This window comes from Coffea arabica, chromosome 10e (assembly GCF_036785885.1).
Source record: "Coffea arabica cultivar ET-39 chromosome 10e, Coffea Arabica ET-39 HiFi, whole genome shotgun sequence".
In the NCBI taxonomy this organism is placed as follows: Eukaryota; Viridiplantae; Streptophyta; class Magnoliopsida; order Gentianales; family Rubiaceae; genus Coffea; species Coffea arabica.
The window spans coordinates 36,578,588-36,602,739 of record NC_092328.1 but is presented as its reverse complement, the minus strand read 5'-3'; the positions used below and the strand labels follow the sequence as shown (position 1 = coordinate 36,602,739).

Sequence of the window (24,152 nt, the reverse complement as noted above, 5' to 3'; positions counted from 1 at the left end):
CCAAAAGGTACAAAAGGTACAAAATAGCTAACCAAAAGCTTTTCCTAGGTATCCCTCACACGGGATCAAAACAAGGCTCAAAACCCTAATCTAGTCCTCGACGGAGCCAACCGACTCCCCCCCAGAGCTAGAGCTAGGGGCGCCTCCCTGACCTGGAGCTCCGCCACCTGGAACTCCCCCTGGCGCATTAGCGCCAATCACTCCCTGGATGAGTGCCCCACACTCATCGATAATAGCGCCAGACCGGTCTCTCACCTCCCGGACTACCCTAGTGAGGCGGTCGTTAACCACCTGCAACTGCTCTCTCAGAGCGTTCGTCCTCTCCTGCTCCATGGCCACGTTCCCCTGGAGCTCCCCAATCCTATCGGCCTGCATCCGCGTGATGCCCCTAAGTCTAAGGGTCTCAGTGCGCTCCCTGGCGGCGGCACATCTAAGCCTCCGTCGCTCAGCAAGCACTGCCACAACCACGTGGTCCGCGTAAGAGTAAAACTGGCAACGCCTACAGCGGCGGGTCCGGCTAGCGGTATACCACAGCCGGATCGGACCTCCTGGCCTCTCCTGGAAGTCGATAACCCGTGGGCGCCTCTGAGGTGGCTCGTCTCCGCCCGCTCCACTAGTGCCAGCCATAACCTACAAAGATAACAAAGGTTTATAGCTTAGACAATATATTCACACTTAATGGCGTCTAAAAGCAATCCCAAAAGTTGGAAGGACCAGGTTTTAGGTTCGCCCAGGGTAATTCTAACCTAGGCTCTGATACCACCTGTGACAGCCCCACCTTCCCCTAAGGCGTACCAAAGGGGTTAGCGGACTGCCTGCCCACCTCTCGCCAGGACTACTAAAACGGTAAAACATTAATTCAAGTCGTTCGGGAAACTACTAACGCGCTTAACCCAACCATCAATCAAGAAACGGAAAACAAAAGTTAAAACGTAAAGTGAATAGTGACTGCCACGTCACAATCAGCCAGCACCCAATCAAATGCAAATAACTGCTTACAATCCCGGAAAGGAATATATATACAAGCCAAGTAGAATACATGGAACATGAATACCCACACACTGTTACCAACCACATTTGTATGATTACAAGCCAAAAGGAAACATGTAAATCCAAGTACAATCAAGTTGCCAACTATTGAGGAGCTATACAAAATCTCTCAACTAGCTCTACTCAACTCATCTTCAAACTCAAAAGTCCAAAAGGTAAATCCCTGTAAGGAAAACAAAATTCACGGAGTGAGCTTTCACCCAATGAGGTACCATCACCAAAATATACCAGGATCACATAAACACAAGAATATTCAGTCCAAATACGCACGTCAAGTAAGTAAAATCAACAACACCCAAGTGTAGGGAATAAAAGGATACGGATGGCTCTCAAGAGCCCTTTTCCTCTTTTGCCATGCTTGATCTCATCTCATTGACTCTCCGTCAATGTATACCAGGTAATCATGACCGTAGACTCCTCTTTACTCCAATTATCCATCCACCTCACTTTCCCCTTACCGGGCCCGAACACCAAACAGTACAGAATTGGTATTACTCGAGTATACCGGAATCAAGGGTCTCATACCCAAAGATTCCCAAATACAGTCCCCATGGCTTGTCAAATGTCCCCGACCAAGTCCTTACTGGCTCGAGTCCATTGACTTCCAATGAGGTAGAGCTCAGAGTGAACAGTAAAGTTGGTATCCAAGCGATACCAAATCCAGTATAGTCAATAATATTCAAGTAATATCATAAACAGTCAAGTAAGCTTAGTATAATAACCAGTCAAGGAGGCTAGAGAGTACGAGAGTGGTAAAGTACACCCTCGCCTCACCTAGCTCAAACAATCATCACAACTAGTCCAAACCACAGAATTCAAGTACAAGAAAGCCACGAAATAACAAACATGTGAGTAGTACACTCACCAAGTTCAACAAAGAAATTTCACAAGTTTTCGCCCGACGTGAGCCTCGGATCACCGGCACGCCCTATAACAATCAAGAAAGTACAATGAAAACGCAAACACAAGTCGAATACCTTTTTCTAGGAACTATTAAGGCAAGACCCAAATATAGCTTGGAAATGAAAAATACATAACATGTAGGGTTAAAAGTAGAAATAAACCCTAAGATTATTCACTTCTATCAAATCTCAACCCAACACATAAGAATCCAATACCCTAAACACTTGGACAGCATTTCCCCTAAGATTTCAGCTTTTCCAACCTACAAGACAACCAATAAAAGCCATCCAACACAACCACAAGCACCCAAACAATATATAAGCCATTCCATATGCGTCAGTAGGGTCATAATACCCTTCAATTATAGCCAATTAGAAGTTCAACAATCAACAATAGAAAACCCCCAATTTGAAACCCTAAATCTGAAATTTTCCGCACAAGCGGAAATTTTCCGCAATTAACCACAATTAACGCACAAGAGAACTATTTAATACCATTTAGAACCACCAATTCAAGCTCAATCATATCCATCATAGGAAAACAGAAAATTCCAGAAAAAAATCCAGAAAAATCAGAAAATTAGGAAACTTCACTCCAATCCACCAAATCTTCCGAAAAATCGCGTAAATAGCTACTATAAGGCACCAATTGGCCAAAATTTATAACAAAAGATGAGTTCCAAGCAAGATACCTTAGTTCTTCAAGAAAGGTTGTAGCTTGTGAGGTTTTCTTCCAAAACAACACCACCAAGTTCTTCAAAGACCCTTAGCAAGATGTTTTTATGGACTAATTCAAGAAACAAACGGCTAGTTTTCAAGATTTGAGCAAGATTAGAAGATGGAAGGTTGAAGAATTTTTTCCTTTGCTTGCTAGAGAGGTTCGGCCAAGACAAGGCTGAAATGAAGATGATTTGGTCAATTTTTGGTCTTTTATTCAAGTTAAAGAAAGTTAGGCAAAGTTAGGCAAGTTTAGTCCAACAACAATTTGACACTTGGCGCATTATTTTTGCTAGAGCTATCTTCTTGTCCCTCATGGCTAATCCATCTAGAAAACCTCCAATTATCTCCTAATACCTAGTAACAAAATTTCTTTACGCAAAAATTTAACCTAATTGGTCAAATTTCTCTCACTTAATGCACTAGTGGGTCCCGCGACCAAAAGACGTTCCAAAATTCTCACGAACTACCTTATACTAGAAAAATGATTTAAGAACTATATTTACTGATAAAATGTTGATAAAAGTAATATAATAAAGAAATTAAAAGAAAACGGGTGCACAGGAATAAAATAATAAATAAAAAAAAAAATTTTTTTTTTCTGGGTTCTCACACTCTCTCCCCCTTAAAGAATTTCGCCCTCGAAATTGCTCACCTGGGTTACTAAATAGCTCAGGGTATTTCTTTTGCATCTCTTCCTCCAACTCCCAAGTTGCCTCTTCTATTCCATGATTTCTCCACAAAACCTTTACCAATGGAATTTGCTTATTCCTCAATTCCTTAATCCTTCGATCGAGTACTTGTACAGGTCTCTCTTCGTAAGTAAGTGCCTCATCTAACTCAATCTCCTCTGGTCGCACAACGTGGGTTGGATCAGGATAGTATTTTTTCAGCATCGAAACATGGAAGACGTCATGAATCCGAGATAAACTTGGCGGCAACTCGAGTCGGTACGCTACCTTCCCAACTCGTTGGAGAATTTTGTAAGGCCCCACGAATCGTGGTTGAAGTTTCTTTCCTCTACCCGCAGTGACGCTTCGTAGTGGTGTAATTTTAAGGAAAACACGGTCTCCAACTTCGAACTCCAAATCTTTCCTTCGATTATCTGCGTAGCTCTTTTGTCGGCTTTGAGCTGTTTGGAGTCTTTGACGGATCAATTTAACCTTCTCTTGTGCCTCCTCCATCCAAGGAATGGTTGTTGGATCTAGAGCTTTCTTTTCCCCTACTTCATCCCAATAAATGGGCGAACGACACTTCCGTCCGTAGAGAGCTTCATATGGTGCCATTTGAATGGACGAATGGAAACTGTTATTGTAGGCAAACTCTACCAAAGTCATATGTTGACCCCAATTACCCCCAAAATCCAGAATACAAGTCCGTAACATATCCTCGAGGGTTTGAATGGTTCGCTCTGACTGTCCATCCGTCTGGGGGTGATAAGTGGTACTAAGGTTGATTTTGGTCCCCAAGTTCTCCTGAAACTTTTGCCAAAACCGCGATACAAAACGAGGATCTCGGTCTGAAACTATACTCACTGGAACCCCATGCAACCTCACAATTTCATTCAGGTACAATCGAGCCAGCTTATCCATGGAATCCTTCACATTCACAGGTAAGAAATGGGCCGATTTGGTTAACCGATCAACGATCACCCAAACGGCATCATGTCCTTTTTGAGTTCTTGGCAGTCCAGAAACAAAGTCCATCGTGATATTTTCCCACTTCCATTCGGGTATCTCAAGAGGTTGTAACAGTCCAGAGGGTTTTTGGTGTTCAGCCTTGACTTGCTGGCAAATCAGACAGGTTTGGATATATTGAGCAATCTCCCTCTTCATCTTATCCCACCAGTACAACCGTCGCAAGTCTTGGTACATCTTATTACTACCAGGATGGATCGTGTATTTCGATCGATGGGCTTCCTCTAAAATTTCTCTTTTCAGGTTTTCATCATTGGCTACCACTACTCGGTTCCTATACCTTAAAATCCCCTCAGGACCCAAATTGAAGTCAGGTAGTGCTTCCTTTTCCACATTTTCCTTCCACTTTTGTACCATCGGATCCTTCTCTTGGGCTTCTTTAATTCGATCGAGAATAGTAGATGTCACCCGAATATTCCCAAAAGTTATTTGTTTGCCTCCCAGTCTAGGGTTCCACTCGCTAGCTGCTCCTAACATTTCCCACTCCTTGACCATTAACCCTGCTACTTGAGCCTTCCGACTTAAGGCGTCCGCTACTACGTTAGCCTTACCGGGATGGTAGTTGATCGTGCAGTCATAATCTTCTAAGAGTTCCATCCACCGGCGTTGCCTCATATTCAACTCTTTTTGGGAGAAAAGGTATTTAAGACTCTTATGGTCTGAATAAACCTCAAAGGTAACCCCGTAGAGATAGTGTCTCCACTTTTTCAGAGCAAAGACCACAGCAGCTAACTCCAAGTCATGGGTAGGGTAGTTTTGTTCATGGGTTTTTAGTTTCCTAGAGGCAAAGGCAATCACGTTCTTGTTCTGCATCAATACGCACCCCAAGCCTTCCCTCGAAGCATCGGTATAAACGGTAAAACTGTCCTTCCCATTAGGCAAGGCCAAAACAGGAGCCACGGTTAATCTTCGTTTCAACTCCTGAAAACTGGTTTCACACCTAGTATCCCACACAAAACGGCTATTTTTCTTCGTTAGATCGGTTAAAGGGCCGGCCAGTTTGGAAAAGTCTTTAATAAAGCGTCTATAGTACCCAGCCAACCCTAAGAAACTGCGAATCTCAGTGGGGTTTTCTGGCCTCTTCCATTCAGCCACTGCCTCTACTTTCACGGGATCCACTGTAATACCTTCTTTTGAAATCACATGTCCCAAGAAAGAGATTTTCTCCAACCAAAATTCACACTTACTAAATTTGGCGTATAGCCGATGATCTCTCAGAGTTTGTAACACTAACTTCAAATGCTGCTCATGTTCCTCACGGGTTTTAGAATAGACCAAAATGTCATCAATAAACACGACAACAAATCGGTCCAGGTAGGGTTTGAAAACCCGATGCATCAAATCCATAAAGGCGGCAGGGGCATTGGTCAACCCAAAGGGCATGACTGCAAACTCAAAATGCCCATATCTAGAATTGAAAGCAGTCTTGAGTACATCTTCTTTCTTAATAAGCAACTGATAGTAACCCTGTCGGAGATCTAACTTTGAAAAGACCACCGCGCCTTGCAACTGGTCAAACAGTTCATCGATATGGGGAAGTGGGTATTTGTTCTTAATGGTCATATTGTTTAATCCCCGATAATCGATACACAATCTTAAAGTTCCATCCTTCTTCTTAACAAATAGTACCGGAGCCCCCCACGGAGATCCACTCTCCTGAATAAACCCACGCTCCAACAGGTCTTGCAACTGTAATTTCAACTCCTTGAGCTCAGCAGGTGCCATTCGGTAGGGGGTCTTAGAGATAGGTGATGTCCCCGGTAACAGGTCAATCTTAAACTCTATCTCTCTCTCCGGAGGTAAAGTTACTAATTCATCAGGAAACACATCCGGATACTCACTTACTACAGGCACATCTTCAACCCTCAACTTATCAGTAGGAGTGTTTATAAGAAAAGCTAGGAACCCTTGGGCCCCTTTATACAGAAATTTCCTAGCCTGAATACCCGAAATCAATGCAGATGAGGCTAAACTACCCCTTATATCGAGCCTTACGGTTGCCTCCCCCGGTATACGAAATTCCACTATTTTTCTCTTACAATCAAGTTGTGCATCGTACTTAGCTAGCCAGTCCATACCCAATATAACGTCGTACCCCTTAATAGCTAAACTGATAAGATTCCCCAAAAGCTTCCTCTCTCCTACCCAAATTTCGCAATTTGTATACATCAAACCAGTAATCAAACGTTGGTCCCCCGTAGGAGTACTAACTTCTAAGTCATAAGGCAAGCTAACAGGGGTTATATCAATGCCGCACATAAAATTGGGGTTAACAAAGGAATGGGTAGCACCAGGGTCGATCAAAATCCTAGCTAGACGATGAAAAACAGGGATCGTACCTTCTACAACCCCAGAGGAATCAGGGACTTGTTGTTGCTCAAGGGAGTAAACCCGAGCTGGCACCTTTGGCTTTGTCCCTTCTACCTTGGACTGTCCCGAGTTAGCCTTCGACGACTGGGTGGTTACTCTAGCCTCCCGAGGTAACACCGGACAGTTAGCTATTTGATGCTCCGCACTCCCGCAGCGCAAGCATTTCCTTTCTTTCCTCCAACAGTTGTCCTCAGTGTGGTTTGGTTTCCCACAAAATCCACAGGGTCCACGTGCAACTGAGGCCGAACTTCCTTGTGAGACGCTTCTCTGCGGGCCCCGTCCATTGTGACCACCCCTCGGCGGAGTCCCTCGTGTCATTCCCGGTTGCCTTCCTCCCCCGGCTCCTCTTCCAAACTTGGGAGGGGTCCCTTTATCCCCTTGGGTCGAACTACTCGCAGAGAACCCCCGTTTTTTCACCTGAAAGTTCCTTACTTGAAGCCTGGCATTTTCAACTCGCAAAGCTTTCTCCACGGCGTCACTAAAGATATTGATCTGGGCTACCGCCAGATCCTTTTGAATTTCCACATTGAGCCCTTGAATAAAACGCCGAACTCTCCTTTGCTCCGTTAGAATGAGTTCAGGGGCGAACTTAGATAAACGAGTAAACTGGCTCTCGTACTCAGCCACCGATTGCGTCCCCTGACGGAGTCTAATGAACTCGTCCTCCTTCTTTTCCTGGACTAGAGGGGGAAAGTATTTCGCATTGAAGTCCCTCACAAAGTTTACCCATGTTCTTGGGGTTTGTTCCCGGTCCCACTTCATTCGTATCACGTTCCACCAAGAACGCGCGGCCCCTTCCAATTGGAAGACAGCGAAAGTAACCTGCCTCTCCTCTGAATAGTGTAGGGCGGCGAAAATATCTATCATTTTCTCTAACCATTTTTCGGCCACGTCCGGATCTGGCCCGCCCAAAAATTTTGGTGGAGAGAACTTCTGAAATCTCTCTAGGGCCCGATCTTCACTCTCTACTACATGGCCAGGGTTCCCAGGTTGCTGGATAGGAGGTTGGCCCTGCTGTTGCACTACGTGGGCTAACAAGTCGGTCATTTGCTGCATAGCAGCAGCTATTTGGGCATTAGGGTCAACCCTAGGTTCAGGATTTGGTTCAGTCGTGGTATCCCTAGTACCCTCGTCAGTTGTGGGTTGCCTAACCCCGCGCCCGCGGCCTCGTCCACTACGAGTGCCTTCCATTACTCTAATGTCACTCTAAAGTCGAGGTACAAAATAATATTAAAAGTGCATATAAATATAGTCACATAAGCATGATCGAAGAACCAAAAATAAACAACACGTAAGATATGTATACACATAGAACAGTTATACACAGAACACATAACTGTGACAAACAGTCATACATGAGCAGTCAAGCAAATATATACAAAAGTACTCCCGTGAAGCCAAAAGAGGGTCTGTCAACATACACTGTACAACCTAGGCCCCAAAAGGTACAAAAGGTACAAAATAGCTAACCAAAAGCTTTTCCTAGGTATCCCTCACACGGGATCAAAACAAGGCTCAAAACCCTAATCTAGTCCTCGACGGAGCCAACCGACTCCCCCCCAGAGCTAGAGCTAGGGGCGCCTCCCTGACCTGGAGCTCCGCCACCTGGAACTCCCCCTGGCGCATTAGCGCCAATCACTCCCTGGATGAGTGCCCCACACTCATCGATAATAGCGCCAGACCGGTCTCTCACCTCCCGGACTACCCTAGTGAGGCGGTCGTTAACCACCTGCAACTGCTCTCTCAGAGCGTTCGTCCTCTCCTGCTCCATGGCCACGTCCCCCTGGAGCTCCCCAATCCTATCGGCCTGCATCCGCGTGATGCCCCTAAGTCTAAGGGTCTCAGTGCGCTCCCTGGCGGCGGCACATCTAAGCCTCCGTCGCTCAGCAAGCACTGCCACAACCACGTGGTCCGCGTAAGAGTAAAACTGGCAACGCCTACAGCGGCGGGTCCGGCTAGCGGTATACCACAGCCGGATCGGACCTCCTGGCCTCTCCTGGAAGTCGATAACCCGTGGGCGCCTCTGAGGTGGCTCGTCTCCGCCCGCTCCACTAGTGCCAGCCATAACCTACAAAGATAACAAAGGTTTATAGCTTAGACAATATATTCACACTTAATGGCGTCTAAAAGCAATCCCAAAAGTTCGAAGGACCAGGTTTTAGGTTCGCCCAGGGTAATTCTAACCTAGGCTCTGATACCACCTGTGACAGCCCCACCTTCCCCTAAGGCGTACCAAAGGGGTTAGCGGACTGCCTGCCCAGCTCTCGCCAGGACTACTAAAACGGTAAAACATTAATTCAAGTCGTTCGGGAAACTACTAACGCGCTTAACCCAACCATCAATCAAGAAACGGAAAACAAAAGTTAAAACGTAAAGTGAATAGTGACTGCCACGTCACAATCAGCCAGCACCCAATCAAATGCAAATAACTGCTTACAATCCCGGAAAGGAATATATATACAAGCCAAGTAGAATACATGGAACATGAATACCCACACACTGTTACCAACCACATTTGTATGATTACAAGCCAAAAGGAAACATGTAAATCCAAGTACAATCAAGTTGCCAACTATTGAGGAGCTATACAAAATCTCTCAACTAGCTCTACTCAACTCATCTTCAAACTCAAAAGTCCAAAAGGTAAATCCCTGTAAGGAAAACAAAATTCACGGAGTGAGCTTTCGCCCAATGAGGTACCATCACCAAAATATACCAGGATCACATAAACACAAGAATATTCAGTCCAAATACGCACGTCAAGTAAGTAAAATCAACAACACCCAAGTGTAGGGAATAAAAGGATACGGATGGCTCTCAAGAGCCCTTTTCCTCTTTTGCCATGCTTGATCTCATCTCATTGACTCTCCGTCAATGTATACCAGGTAATCATGACCGTAGACTCCTCTTTACTCCAATTATCCATCCACCTCACTTTCCCCTTACCGGGCCCGAACACCAAACAGTACAGAATTGGTATTACTCGAGTATACCGGAATCAAGGGTCTCATACCCAAAGATTCCCAAATACAGTCCCCATGGCTTGTCAAATGTCCCCGACCAAGTCCTTACTGGCTCGAGTCCATTGACTTCCAATGAGGTAGAGCTCAGAGTGAACAGTAAAGTTGGTATCCAAGCGATACCAAATCCAGTATAGTCAATAATATTCAAGTAATATCATAAACAGTCAAGTAAGCTTAGTATAATAACCAGTCAAGGAGGCTAGAGAGTACGAGAGTGGTAAAGTACACCCTCGCCTCACCTAGCTCAAACAATCATCACAACTAGTCCAAACCACAGAATTCAAGTACAAGAAAGCCACGGAATAACAAACATGTGAGTAGTACACTCACCAAGTTCAACAAAGAAATTTCACAAGTTTTCGCCCGACGTGAGCCTCGGATCACCGGCACGCCCTATAACAATCAAGAAAGTACAATGAAAACGCAAACACAAGTCGAATACCTTTTTCTAGGAACTATTAAGGCAAGACCCAAATATAGCTTGGAAATGAAAAATACATAACATGTAGGGTTAAAAGTAGAAATAAACCCTAAGATTATTCACTTCTATCAAATCTCAACCCAACACATAAGAATCCAATACCCTAGACACTTGGACAGCATTTCCCCTAAGATTTCAGCTTTTCCAACCTACAAGACAACCAATAAAAGCCATCCAACACAACCACAAGCACCCAAACAATATATAAGCCATTCCATATGCATCAGTAGGGTCATAATACCCTTCAATTATAGCCAATTAGAAGTTCAACAATCAACAATAGAAAACCCCCAATTTGAAACCCTAAATCTGAAATTTTCCGCACAAGCGGAAATTTTCCGCAATTAACCACAATTAACGCACAAGAGAACTATTTAATACCATTTAGAACCACCAATTCAAGCTCAATCATATCCATCATAGGAAAACAGAAAATTCCAGAAAAAAATCCAGAAAAATCAGAAAATTAGGAAACTTCACTCCAATCCACCAAATCTTCCGAAAAATCGCGTAAATAGCTACTATAAGGCACCAATTGGCCAAAATTTATAACAAAAGATGAGTTCCAAGCAAGATACCTTAGTTCTTCAAGAAAGGTTGTAGCTTGTGAGGTTTTCTTCCAAAACAACACCACCAAGTTCTTCAAAGACCCTTAGCAAGATGTTTTTATGGACTAATTCAAGAAACAAACGGCTAGTTTTCAAGATTTGAGCAAGATTAGAAGATGGAAGGTTGAAGAATTTTTTCCTTTGCTTGCTAGAGAGGTTCGGCCAAGACAAGGCTGAAATGAAGATGATTTGGTCAATTTTTGGTCTTTTATTCAAGTTAAAGAAAGTTAGGCAAAGTTAGGCAAGTTTAGTCCAACAACAATTTGACACTTGGCGCATTATTTTTGCTAGAGCTATCTTCTTGTCCCTCATGGCTAATCCATCTAGAAAACCTCCAATTATCTCCTAATACCTAGTAACAAAATTTCTTTACGCAAAAATTTAACCTAATTGGTCAAATTTCTCTCACTTAATGCACTAGTGGGTCCCGCGACCAAAAGACGTTCCAAAATTCTCACGAACTACCTTATACTAGAAAAATGATTTAAGAACTATATTTACTGATAAAATGTTGATAAAAGTAATATAATAAAGAAATTAAAAGAAAACGGGTGCACAGGAATAAAATAATAAATAAAAAAATAAAAAAAATTTTTTTTTTTCTGGGTTCTCACACTCTCTCCCCCTTAAAGAATTTCGCCCTCGAAATTGCTCACCTGGGTTACTAAATAGCTCAGGGTATTTCTTTTGCATCTCTTCCTCCAACTCCCAAGTTGCCTCTTCTATTCCATGATTTCTCCACAAAACCTTTACCAATGGAATTTGCTTATTCCTCAATTCCTTAATCCTTCGATCGAGTACTTGTACAGGTCTCTCTTCGTAAGTAAGTGCCTCATCTAACTCAATCTCCTCTGGTCGCACAACGTGGGTTGGATCAGGATAGTATTTTTTCAGCATCGAAACATGGAAGACGTCATGAATCCGAGATAAACTTGGCGGCAACTCGAGTCGGTACGCTACCTTCCCAACTCGTTGGAGAATTTTGTAAGGCCCCACGAATCGTGGTTGAAGTTTCTTTCCTCTACCCGCAGTGACGCTTCGTAGTGGTGTGATTTTAAGGAAAACACGGTCTCCAACTTCGAACTCCAAATCTTTCCTTCGATTATCTGCGTAGCTCTTTTGTCGGCTTTGAGCTGTTTGGAGTCTTTGACGGATCAATTTAACCTTCTCTTGTGCCTCCTCCATCCAAGGAATGGTTGTTGGATCTAGAGCTTTCTTTTCCCCTACTTCATCCCAATAAATGGGCGAACGACACTTCCGTCCGTAGAGAGCTTCATATGGTGCCATTTGAATGGACGAATGGAAACTGTTATTGTAGGCAAACTCTACCAAAGTCATATGTTGACCCCAATTACCCCCAAAATCCAGAATACAAGTCCGTAACATATCCTCGAGGGTTTGAATGGTTCGCTCTGACTGTCCATCCGTCTGGGGGTGATAAGTGGTACTAAGGTTGATTTTGGTCCCCAAGTTCTCCTGAAACTTTTGCCAAAACCGCGATACAAAACGAGGATCTCGGTCTGAAACTATACTCACTGGAACCCCATGCAACCTCACAATTTCATTCAGGTACAATCGAGCCAGCTTATCCATGGAATCCTTCACATTCACAGGTAAGAAATGGGCCGATTTGGTTAACCGATCAACGATCACCCAAACGGCATCATGTCCTTTTTGAGTTCTTGGCAGTCCAGAAACAAAGTCCATCGTGATATTTTCCCACTTCCATTCGGGTATCTCAAGAGGTTGTAACAGTCCAGAGGGTTTTTGGTGTTCAGCCTTGACTTGCTGGCAAATCAGACAGGTTTGGATATATTGAGCAATCTCCCTCTTCATCTTATCCCACCAGTACAACCGTCGCAAGTCTTGGTACATCTTATTACTACCAGGATGGATCGTGTATTTCGATCGATGGGCTTCCTCTAAAATTTCTCTTTTCAGGTTTTCATCATTGGCTACCACTACTCGGTTCCTATACCTTAAAATCCCCTCAGGACCCAAATTGAAGTCAGGTAGTGCTTCCTTTTCCACATTTTCCTTCCACTTTTGTACCATCGGATCCTTCTCTTGGGCTTCTTTAATTCGATCGAGAATAGTAGATGTCACCCGAATATTCCCAAAAGTTATTTGTTTGCCTCCCAGTCTAGGGTTCCACTCGCTAGCTGCTCCTAACATTTCCCACTCCTTGACCATTAACCCTGCTACTTGAGCCTTCCGACTTAAGGCGTCCGCTACTACGTTAGCCTTACCGGGATGGTAGTTGATCGTGCAGTCATAATCTTCTAAGAGTTCCATCCACCGGCGTTGCCTCATATTCAACTCTTTTTGGGAGAAAAGGTATTTAAGACTCTTATGGTCTGAATAAACCTCAAAGGTAACCCCGTAGAGATAGTGTCTCCACTTTTTCAGAGCAAAGACCACAGCAGCTAACTCCAAGTCATGGGTAGGGTAGTTTTGTTCATGGGTTTTTAGTTTCCTAGAGGCAAAGGCAATCACGTTCTTGTTCTGCATCAATACGCACCCCAAGCCTTCCCTCGAAGCATCGGTATAAACGGTAAAACTGTCCTTCCCATTAGGCAAGGCCAAAACAGGAGCCACGGTTAATCTTCGTTTCAACTCCTGAAAACTGGTTTCACACCTAGTATCCCACACAAAACGGCTATTTTTCTTCGTTAGATCGGTTAAAGGGCCGGCCAGTTTGGAAAAGTCTTTAATAAAGCGTCTATAGTACCCAGCCAACCCTAAGAAACTGCGAATCTCAGTGGGGTTTTCTGGCCTCTTCCATTCAGCCACTGCCTCTACTTTCACGGGATCCACTGTAATACCTTCTTTTGAAATCACATGTCCCAAGAAAGAGATTTTCTCCAACCAAAATTCACACTTACTAAATTTGGCGTATAGCCGATGATCTCTCAGAGTTTGTAACACTAACTTCAAATGCTGCTCATGTTCCTCACGGGTTTTAGAATAGACCAAAATGTCATCAATAAACACGACAACAAATCGGTCCAGGTAGGGTTTGAAAACCCGATGCATCAAATCCATAAAGGCGGCAGGGGCATTGGTCAACCCAAAGGGCATGACTGCAAACTCAAAATGCCCATATCTAGAATTGAAAGCAGTCTTGAGTACATCTTCTTTCTTAATAAGCAACTGATAGTAACCCTGTCGGAGATCTAACTTTGAAAAGACCACCGCGCCTTGCAACTGGTCAAACAGTTCATCGATATGGGGAAGTGGGTATTTGTTCTTAATGGTCATATTGTTTAATCCCCGATAATCGATACACAATCTTAAAGTTCCATCCTTCTTCTTAACAAATAGTACCGGAGCCCCCCACGGAGATCCACTCTCCTGAATAAACCCACGCTCCAACAGGTCTTGCAACTGTAATTTCAACTCCTTGAGCTCAGCAGGTGCCATTCGGTAGGGGGTCTTAGAGATAGGTGATGTCCCCGGTAACAGGTCAATCTTAAACTCTATCTCTCTCTCCGGAGGTAAAGTTACTAATTCATCAGGAAACACATCCGGATACTCACTTACTACAGGCACATCTTCAACCCTCAACTTATCAGTAGGAGTGTTTATAAGAAAAGCTAGGAACCCTTGGGCCCCTTTATACAGAAATTTCCTAGCCTGAATACCCGAAATCAATGCAGATGAGGCTAAACTCCCCCTTATATCGAGCCTTACGGTTGCCTCCCCCGGTATACGAAATTCCACTATTTTTCTCTTACAATCAAGTTGTGCATCGTACTTAGCTAGCCAGTCCATACCCAATATAACGTCGTACCCCTTAATAGCTAAACTGATAAGATTCCCCAAAAGCTTCCTCTCTCCTACCCAAATTTCACAATTTGTATACATCAAACCAGTAATCAAACGTTGGTCCCCCGTAGGAGTACTAACTTCTAAGTCATAAGGCAAGCTAACAGGGGTTATATCAATGCCGCACATAAAATTGGGGTTAACAAAGGAATGGGTAGCACCAGGGTCGATCAAAATCCTAGCTAGACAATGAAAAACAGGGATCGTACCTTCTACAACCCCAGAGGAATCAGGGACTTGTTGTTGCTCAAGGGAGTAAACCCGAGCTGGCACCTTTGGCTTTGTCCCTTCTACCTTGGACTGTCCCGAGTTAGCCTTCGACGACTGGGTGGTTACTCTAGCCTCCCGAGGTAACACCGGACAGTTAGCTATTTGATGCTCCGCACTCCCGCAGTGCAAGCATTTCCTTTCTTTCCTCCAACAGTTGTCCTCAGTGTGGTTTGGTTTCCCACAAAATCCACAGGGTCCACGTGCAACTGAGGCCGAACTTCCTTGTGAGACGCTTCTCTGCAGGCCCCGTCCATTGTGACCACCCCTCGGCGGAGTCCCTCGTGTCATTCCCGGTTGCCTTCCTCCCCCGGCTCCTCTTCCAAACTTGGGAGGGGTCCCTTTATCCCCTTGGGTCGAACTACTCGCAGAGAACCCCCGTTTTTTCACCTGAAAGTTCCTTACTTGAAGCCTGGCATTTTCAACTCGCAAAGCTTTCTCCACGGCGTCACTAAAGATATTGATCTGGGCTACCGCCAGATCCTTTTGAATTTCCACATTGAGCCCTTGAATAAAATGCCGAACTCTCCTTTGCTCCGTTAGAATGAGTTCAGGGGCGAACTTAGATAAACGAGTAAACTGGCTCTCGTACTCAGCCACCGATTGCGTCCCCTGACGGAGTCTAATCAACTCGTCCTCCTTCTTTTCCTGGACTAGAGGGGGAAAGTATTTCGCATTGAAGTCCCTCACAAAGTTTACCCATGTTCTTGGGGTTTGTTCCCGGTCCCACTTCATTCGTATCACGTTCCACCAAGAACGCGCGGCCCCATCCAATTGGAAGACAGCGAAAGTAACATGCCTCTCCTCTGAATAGTGTAGGGCGGCGAAAATATCTATCATTTTCTCTAACCATTTTTCGGCCACGTCCGGATCTGGCCCGCCCAAAAATTTTGGTGGAGAGAACTTCTGAAATCTCTCTAGGGCCCGATCTTCACTCTCTACTACATGGCCAGGGTTCCCAGGTTGCTGGATAGGAGGTTGGCCCTGCTGTTGCACTACGTGGGCTAACAAGTCGGTCATTTGCTGCATAGCAACAGCTATTTGGGCATTAGGGTCAACCCTAGGTTCAGGATTTGGTTCAGTCGTGGTATCCCTAGTACCCTCGTCAGTTGTGGGTTGCCTAACCCCGCGCCCGCGGCCTCGTCCACTACGAGTGCCTTCCATTACTCTAATGTCACTCTAAAGTCGAGGTACAAAATAATATTAAAAGTGCATATAAATATAGTCACATAAGCATGATCGAAGAACCAAAAATAAACAACACGTAAGATATGTATACACATAGAACAGTTATACACAGAACACATAACTGTGACAAACAGTCATACATGAGCAGTCAAGCAAATATATACAAAAGTACTCCCGTGAAGCCAAAAGAGGGTCTGTCAACATACACTGTACAACCTAGGCCCCAAAAGGTACAAAAGGTACAAAATAGCTAACCAAAAGCTTTTCCTAGGTATCCCTCACACGGGATCAAAACAAGGCTCAAAACCCTAATCTAGTCCTCGACGGAGCCAACCGACTCCCCCCCAGAGCTAGAGCTAGGGGCGCCTCCCTGACCTGGAGCTCCGCCACCTGGAACTCCCCCTGGCGCATTAGCGCCAATCACTCCCTGGATGAGTGCCCCACACTCATCGATAATAGCGCTAGACCGGTCTCTCACCTCCCGGACTACCCTAGTGAGGTGGTCGTTAACCACCTGCAACTGCTCTCTCAGAGCGTTCGTCCTCTCCTGCTCCATGGCCACGTCCCCCTGGAGCTCCCCAATCCTATCGGCCTGCATCCGCGTGATGCCCCTAAGTCTAAGGGTCTCAGTGCGCTCCCTGGCGGCGGCACATCTAAGCCTCCGTCGCTCAGCAAGCACTGCCACAACCACGTGGTCCGCGTAAGAGTAAAACTGGCAACGCCTACAGCGGCGGGTCCGGCTAGCGGTATACCACAGCCGGATCGGACCTCCTGGCCTCTCCTGGAAGTCGATAACCCGTGGGTGCCTCTGAGGTGGCTCGTCTCCGCCCGCTCCACTAGTGCCAGCCATAACCTACAAAGATAACAAAGGTTTATAGCTTAGACAATATATTCACACTTAATGGCGTCTAAAAGCAATCCCAAAAGTTCGTCGCGCCCCATTTTTTTGCGATGGAAAAAGAAAGTGTTTATAAAAAATGTGATTTATTAATAATAAACGGAAAAGGACCAAGAATGGGACTTAAAAAAAATGCGACAATTTGGGTCCAAAATTTAGTCTAAAAGGGTTTTGAAGAAAAATTAGGAGTCGCCACTTGGTATCGAGTTTGGGTGTACCAAGTCACCCAAAAATATTTTTAACAAAATAAAATAAAATAAAACCCTTTTAGACAACTCCAGGTCTTTGAAAACAAGAGAAAATGAGTTCGGGAGTCACGGTTGAAGAAAGGGAAGGCAAAGGTTCAATCAACTCAAACCTAAGGCACCCTTTCAACCTAGTCTAAGCTAGTTGCGTGGTTTAGTCAAAATTTTCTTAATTTAACCCTTAATTTATCACATTTGAATGTTTTCTACATGGATGCAAATCTAAATTCATAAAAACATCGAAAGGAACAAATGTTCATTCAAGGGTTTAATTGAACCAATCGCATTAATTGCAAAGGCCAAAATAATTCCTTGAAGGTGTCACGAGTATGCAAATGATGAAATTAAAAGTAAAGAAAAGAAATTAAATTATATACATAGTTATAAGTGATCAAAGAAAAAGGAAATGCAGCATAATGGGTACGGGAGACAAAAACTCGTGACATAATTTTCTTATACAAGGATTAATGGGATATTTAAACTAAAGAGTTATAATCACCCATATCCATGTTCAAAAATAATTCTCCTAATATGAACAAGCAAATGAACTAACTTATTTCACAATTTCTTAAATGAAGTGCAATTCTAAATGATTTGATTAACACATATAGAGGGTAGGGGGTAGAGGATAATATAATAGAAAATATCATGCAAATGAGAAAATTCTAAAAAATAAAATATACATGGAAATGTAATGGATATCACACAAAAGATGAATCTAATGCATGAACAATCTAAGGGTATAGCGTTGGACTAACCCATTTCTAAAAATACTTACTAGCGTTGGACTAGCAAGTAAGCGGAGGGAGAAGCCACAACTAGCGTTGGACTAGTGTGGTGACGTTATGCATTAACAATATATAGTGAAGCAAATAAAGCATAAATTAAAACAAATAAACACATAAGAGCACGTAACACATAACACGTAAGCATAATATCTATATGCCAAAGTCCTAAGAAAAGCGGATAAAACACATAACACATAAGCCACATAAACACACAACTTATCTATTACATCGGGGAGCGCCTGACTACAATCTAGGAGGGAAAAATATAATAAAACAAATCTAATTATCCTATCTATTACATTTTTGAGGTATTTAAATACCTCTCGAATCATTATAAAAATTAACTAAAACGTATATAAGAAAATTTGAATGAATATTTGAATCAAATAAATAAAGCATATAAAAATACATAAACACATAGGAACACATAGAAGCACATAAGAGCACGTAATTGACATTGAAATAATAAAAATAGGGGTACCTCCCGTTTGAAGTGGTGACTAAATGGAGTCAAATTGTCCTATTTATACTCACAATGAACAAAAGAATTATGGCACCACTTTAATTGAAAATAATAATAATAATAAAAGTACTAAATTCACACTAATATGTCAAACATAAAGAAATTTAAAACATCTAAAATTACAAGTTGAACATATTCAAAAGTAACATAATTAGTTAAAAAAGAAACAATCATAATAAAGAGAGCCAAAATTTGCTAAGGACTGAATTGCAAAAATTGAAAACTTTTGGGGGATAAAAATTATATTTTCCAAAGTTCAGGGGTCAAAATTAAATAAAAGATAAAATTCAAGGACCAAAATGAAATTAATTTAAGGACCGAGTTGAAAGGAATTTAAATGTTCTGGGCCGCAGTGAAAGTACTTGAAAGTACAGGGACTGATATGCGAAAACATTTTCTTATTCCTTAACAAATCAGGCCACTGGGCCATCATTTTATTTATTTCTGGGCTAAAAACTACCTAAGCCCAACCGAAATCCAAAGCAAAAGGAAAGAGCCAGTCCACTATTCTAACCTCAAGAATAAATCAACCAGCTGATGGGCCTTAACCCTTCAGCCCAGGACAAACCCAAATGAAAAAAAAAAAAAACCTAACCCAAATCCAAGTAACCCAAACAAATAGCCAAATCCGATTCCCCTTTCATTTTACCAAAACCCAACAAACTAATAGTTGAACTAAAAAATGTTAAAGTTTAATTTCATTCCAAAATCCAGAATTAATTAACTAAAAGCACAATTAAAACATAAAAAAAAAGATTTAAGCTTGAAAGGGGTAAACATGATTGATTTGCAGAAGTTTTTGGGCTTTAGTGAAACAAGGAGAGACTTGAGGGGTTAAAGTGAAATTGGCTAAAATTTCCCATGCAAAGCTGCGTTCTTCTTCTCAAATTCAGAAGCTTTCTGCAACCTTGCTTCGCGTAGCATTTATGTCAGATGCAAGCAACCAAAATCCAGTCAAACATCAAACATTAAACATTCAAACTAAAACTACATGACTTGCAACTCTAATCATCAAAACTCAACCAAAATCTAAACTAAAGTGAACCATCCAAAAGATACAAAACAAGAATAGACGCAGCAAATTCTATGCAACAATTCTTCTGCAACCTTCTGGGTTTGCTGCAACATTCTTTCTTATTCCACCCACGTATGTTAATGCAATAAAAAAAAACTCAAGTAAAACCCACTAGTTTATCAATCTAAGACCAACAAAACTTCCACCCATTTAATTTACATAATCTTAAGCTATGGTGCACACTTTGAAAGATCAAACACGGAGGATTTAGTTTGAGGAAAAACAACAAACAGCAAATGGCTTTGGCTTTTGGAAGAGATCGGACCTAGAACCCCCAAGAAGCAAAAACTCTGTGGTTATAATATTAAAACTAACATCTAACCATCTCTAATACTCTTTTAGTAAATCTGTAGCCATCAAAACCCAAATCTTTGAAGCAATAAAGATCGCAAAAATGAAAAAACTAACAGATACATGTATCATCGAAGAAAATTCATGCAATGCTTCAACAAAATCTTATAAAAAATGTTAAATGGGCAAACTTAAGAGGTATTCGTTACCTGCAAGTAGTTGGGGACTGAATCAATGTGAGGAAAATTAGGAGCTTGTGCCTGGAATGTTGGACACGAAGCAGAAATTTTCTTTCGCCGCCCTCTCCAGTCTCTTGCTTCTTGTCCCTTTTATCTTGGATCCGTTGCTTTCCTTCCTCTTTTTTTTACCTATTCTCCCCCCCTTTATCTCGTCCAAGAGAAAGTGCCAATAATAGAAGCCAAAAGCTCCTTTTCCTTCTTCTTTTGCTTTTTCTTTTTGCCTTTTTCATTCCTTTTTCCATTCGTTACTGGAAATGTGTCTGCCAAAGCTTGGTCAAAGCAAAATTTGGTGGCCATCATGATATCTAAACATCATGATGGCCAACGCCACTTCCTCTTATCTTTTTTTCTTCTTTTTTTTTTTTTTTTTTTTTTTTTAAGAAACAAACCTGGAAATACATATATATATAAATGTAAGAAAATAAATAATTCAATAAAAAGTATTCAAGAAAAACATTAAAATTTTAACAAAATTTTGGTGTCTACAGCTTGCCCCTCTTTGTCTAGAGTTTCAGGGAAATTCAAGACAAAGACGTAGACACCAAAATGCTTACCTATCTCTTCTAACTGCATCTGAGTTAAAACAAACAAACCAACACTTGGCTGAGATTATTGAATACAAGATACAACGAAATTACAAAACACGTGACCGAACTCATGTAGAGTTGCCTACGTATCCCACCATGGGAATCAGGTCAAACGTAGTTCAAAAACCAATGAATCACAATGAAATATGTGCATTGACCATCTGTGATCTTTGCAAAGTCTAAAAAGTCTGAGCTCTCAGAACTTCTAAACATGAAATACAAAAATGAATGATAAAGCACAATTATTAACCAAAACAGTCAAGAAAAGCAACTTGTCATAACTAGAAAAAGATGCGCGGAGGGACGCGGTTACGCTCCAAGAATGGGGATAGAAGGGTGCGCGGTGGACGCTGAGACTCACCAACAGGAAATTTAAATTGTCAAGAAGGGGAATAGAAGGGTGCGCGGTGGATGCTGAGACTCACCAACAGGAATTTAAATTGTCAAGAAGGGGAGGTAGAAGGGTGCGCGGTGGACGCTGAGACTCACCAACAGGAATTTAAATTGATGCGCGGAGGGACGCGATTACGCTCCAACAGAAAATTAAATTTGTTAAGAATGGGAGATAGAAGGGTGCGCGGTGGACGCTGAGACTCACCAACAGGAATTTAAATTTGTCAAGAAGGGGAGGTAGAAGGGTGCGCGGTGGACGCTGAGACTCACCAACAGGAATTTAAATTGATGCGCGGAGGGACGCGATTACGCTCCAACAGAAAATTAAATTTGTTAAGAATGGGAGATAGAAGGGTGCGCGGTGGACGCTGAGACTCACCAACAGGAATTTAAATTTGTCAAGAAGGGGAGGTAGAAGGGTGCGCGGTGGACGCTGAGACTCACCAACAGGAATTTAAATTGATGCGCGGAGGGACGCGATTACGCTCCAACAGAAAATGAAATTTGTTAAGAATGGGAGATAGAGGGGTACGCGGTGGACGCTGAGACTCACCAACAGGAAATTAAATTGATGCGTGGAGGGACGCGATTACGCTCCAACAGAAAATTAAATTTGTTAAGAATGGGAGATAGAAGGGTGCGCGGTGGACGCTGAGACTCACCAACAGGAATTTAAATTTGTCAAGAAGGGGAGGTAGAAGGGTGCGCGGTGGACGCTGAGACTCACCAACAGGAATTTAAATTGATGCGCGGAGGGACGCGATTACGCTCCAACAGAAAATGAAATTTGTTAAGAATGGGAGATAGAGGGGTACGCGGTGGACGCTGAGACTCACCAACAGGAAATTAAATTGATGCGTGGAGGGACGCGATTACGCTCCAATCAGAAAATTAAATTTGTTAAGAATGGGAGATAGAAGGGTGCGCGGTGGACGCTGAGACTCACCAACAGGAATTTAAATTGATGCGCGGAGGGACGCGATTACGCTCCAACAGAAAATTAAATTTGTTAAGAATGGGAGATAGAAGGGTGCGTGGTGGATGCTGAGACTCACCAACAGGAATTTAAATTTGTCAAGAAGGGGAGGTAGAAGGGTGCGCGGTGGACGCTGAGACTCACCAACAGGAATTTAAATTGATGCGCGGAGGGACGCGATTACGCTGACGCTGAGACTCACCAACAGGAATTTAAATTTGTCAAGAAGGGGAGGTAGAAGGGTGCGCGGTGGACGCTGAGACTCACCAACAGGAATTTAAATTGATGCGCGGAGGGACGCGATTACGCTCCAACAGAAAATTAAATTTGTTAAGAATGGGAGATAGAAGGGTGCGCGGTGGACGCTGAGACTCACCAACAGGAATTTAAATTGATTTTTGCCAAGAATCTAGGTAGTTCAAGAGAATGAAAATATACTCGAAACTTGGTGGACTTACAGTCTCCTCTTGATTTTTGAACTTTAAAAGAAAGAAAATTGTGATTTTTCTTTTCTTTCTTCGGAAATGCCCAGCGAAATTCGGAACTTAATCCTTCTACTGGTTGCCCCAGTGTGAATCATGCTCAAATGAACCAGTGTTGTGTCACATAATTTTTCCTGCAAAAAGGAGAAAAGGAAAAGAAACAACTATGACAAAAACGCTGCCACCACCATGTGATCCTTTTGCCTTGAGAACCATGTAAACATGAGTTTCGATATCAACCAATCGCTCCCTTAGGTTCAGCCGACAACCCTTCAAAACCTTTGCAACTGTCAAATGTCAATTGTCCGTACTTTAGTATCATAGGATCTTAAATTTCATGACTCTTTAGAGATAAATTATAGGGGATTGTCTTTTGAATGAGACCCAAAATATGAAAACTATAAACAATAAAATAAAATAAAAAAAAATAGTATTCATCATGCAATAATGCTAATATGAAATGAACAATGATACACAATAAATAAAAAAAATAGCAAATAGAATAGTAATACAAAATTGTTGAATTTTTGAATAAAGGCCCAAGGATCAAAATTCGGATTCGTATTTAGAGGATGGCCTTTGATGAGGAAAAATGCTCCATCTGACCCTTTCGTAGTCATCCATTTTGGAATTCATTGTCGGCAAAAGAACAACAGTATGAAAGAGACCCAAATCAACATAGTCACCAGCTTTCAGACCTCAACATCTTATTCTCTGTCGCTGATTCTCTTGTACTCCAAAACCCTACCTCAGCGCCCTTTTGGGTTTTCACTAAGGTTACCCCCACCCCTTTTTCTTATTTTTTCTTTTTCTTCTTGTTTTGTTTTTTTTTTTTTTTTTCTTTTCTTGTCTTTTTCTTTTTTCTTTTTTTTTTCTCTTTCTTTTTTTTTTTTTAGAAGGTGCCCTTTCAGGTTTTCACCTAGAGACATAGATAAGATAAATTTAACCCCAACCGTATCACTGCAGTCATGCTCTGATAATGAGTAGCATCAGTGAGACAATCTTCTCTGACATGTTTCAGAAAAGTTTGTATTTACATCATTTGCTAGTTGATTAAGAAAATTTTTTTTTTTTTTTTTTTTTCAAAATACTGCAGAAGATGAAATTCGGCAAAGGAAAGGTTAAGGCTTGAAAGGATTGACAGCGGATCATATGATGGGTTTGCAATCATTTGAGATAGCATTCTGTCAAAGCTTACCCCGATCTAGGGTAAGAAAGAGATAAAATTTGCCCCAGTTTAATTCTGGCAGAGATAAAACTTACTCTTCCCCTTTTTTTTATATTTTCTTTTTTTTACTTTTCTTTTACTTTTTACTTTTTTTTTTTTTTTTTTTTCAAAGAAACAAAATTGCCCCGGTATAGGGGTTAGTGATCTTAAGGGACTGCCAAGCGAGAAAAAAAAAATGTGGTTATGAAAAGTCAAAAGGGAAAACAGATTAGGGATAAGACATCGAAATGGAACAATGAGAGGAAGTATGCCTTAAATCCGTCTCTTGCAGTATTTTTTAAAGAAAATTTTTATAA

The 24,152-nt window shown here is 42.3% G+C and overlaps 2 protein-coding genes and 2 long non-coding RNA genes across 4 annotated transcripts; all 4 read right to left on the bottom strand.

The window, feature by feature from the left end:
* Positions 1–982: 982 nt before the first annotated feature.
* Positions 983–2,164, bottom strand: LOC140015533 (uncharacterized). The gene is made up of 2 exons (XR_011822181.1): positions 1,916–2,164; positions 983–1,213 (listed from the first exon to the last, which is right to left on the bottom strand). It is a non-coding gene; the product is annotated as an uncharacterized lncRNA (long non-coding RNA).
* Positions 2,165–5,759: 3,595 nt separating this feature from the next.
* LOC140015211 (uncharacterized) lies at positions 5,760–7,603 on the bottom strand. The gene is made up of 4 exons (XM_072067124.1): positions 6,706–7,603; positions 6,212–6,507; positions 5,996–6,103; positions 5,760–5,774 (listed from the first exon to the last, which is right to left on the bottom strand). Exons 1-4 carry the CDS (start codon positions 7,601–7,603, stop codon positions 5,760–5,762), a joined length of 1,317 nt encoding a protein of 438 aa, XP_071923225.1.
* A 1,553-nt stretch (positions 7,604–9,156) lies between these two features.
* LOC140015473 (uncharacterized) lies at positions 9,157–10,354 on the bottom strand. Its single transcript, XR_011822102.1, has 2 exons — positions 10,090–10,354; positions 9,157–9,387 (listed from the first exon to the last, which is right to left on the bottom strand). It is a non-coding gene; the product is annotated as an uncharacterized lncRNA (long non-coding RNA).
* Positions 10,355–13,939: 3,585 nt separating this feature from the next.
* Positions 13,940–15,783, bottom strand: LOC140015210 (uncharacterized). The gene is made up of 4 exons (XM_072067123.1): positions 14,886–15,783; positions 14,392–14,687; positions 14,176–14,283; positions 13,940–13,954 (listed from the first exon to the last, which is right to left on the bottom strand). Exons 1-4 carry the CDS (start codon positions 15,781–15,783, stop codon positions 13,940–13,942), a joined length of 1,317 nt encoding a protein of 438 aa, XP_071923224.1.
* Positions 15,784–24,152: the final 8,369 nt, after the last annotated feature.

Excerpts from the sequence above, each read along its gene's own strand:
- LOC140015211 (XM_072067124.1), bottom strand. The coding sequence starts at position 7,603 with ATGATAGATATTTTCGCCGCCCTACACTATTCAGAGGAGAGGCAGGTT. Across the intron at positions 6,508-6,705 it reads TTCCTCTGGGGTTGTAGAAG|GAGAGAGGAAGCTTTTGGGG; the intron begins GTACGATCCCTG and ends AAATTTGGGTAG. Across the intron at positions 6,104-6,211 it reads GGGTTGAAGATGTGCCTGTA|ACCCCCTACCGAATGGCACC; the intron begins GTAAGTGAGTAT and ends CCTATCTCTAAG.
- LOC140015210 (XM_072067123.1), bottom strand. The coding sequence starts at position 15,783 with ATGATAGATATTTTCGCCGCCCTACACTATTCAGAGGAGAGGCATGTT. Across the intron at positions 14,688-14,885 it reads TTCCTCTGGGGTTGTAGAAG|GAGAGAGGAAGCTTTTGGGG; the intron begins GTACGATCCCTG and ends AAATTTGGGTAG. Across the intron at positions 14,284-14,391 it reads GGGTTGAAGATGTGCCTGTA|ACCCCCTACCGAATGGCACC; the intron begins GTAAGTGAGTAT and ends CCTATCTCTAAG.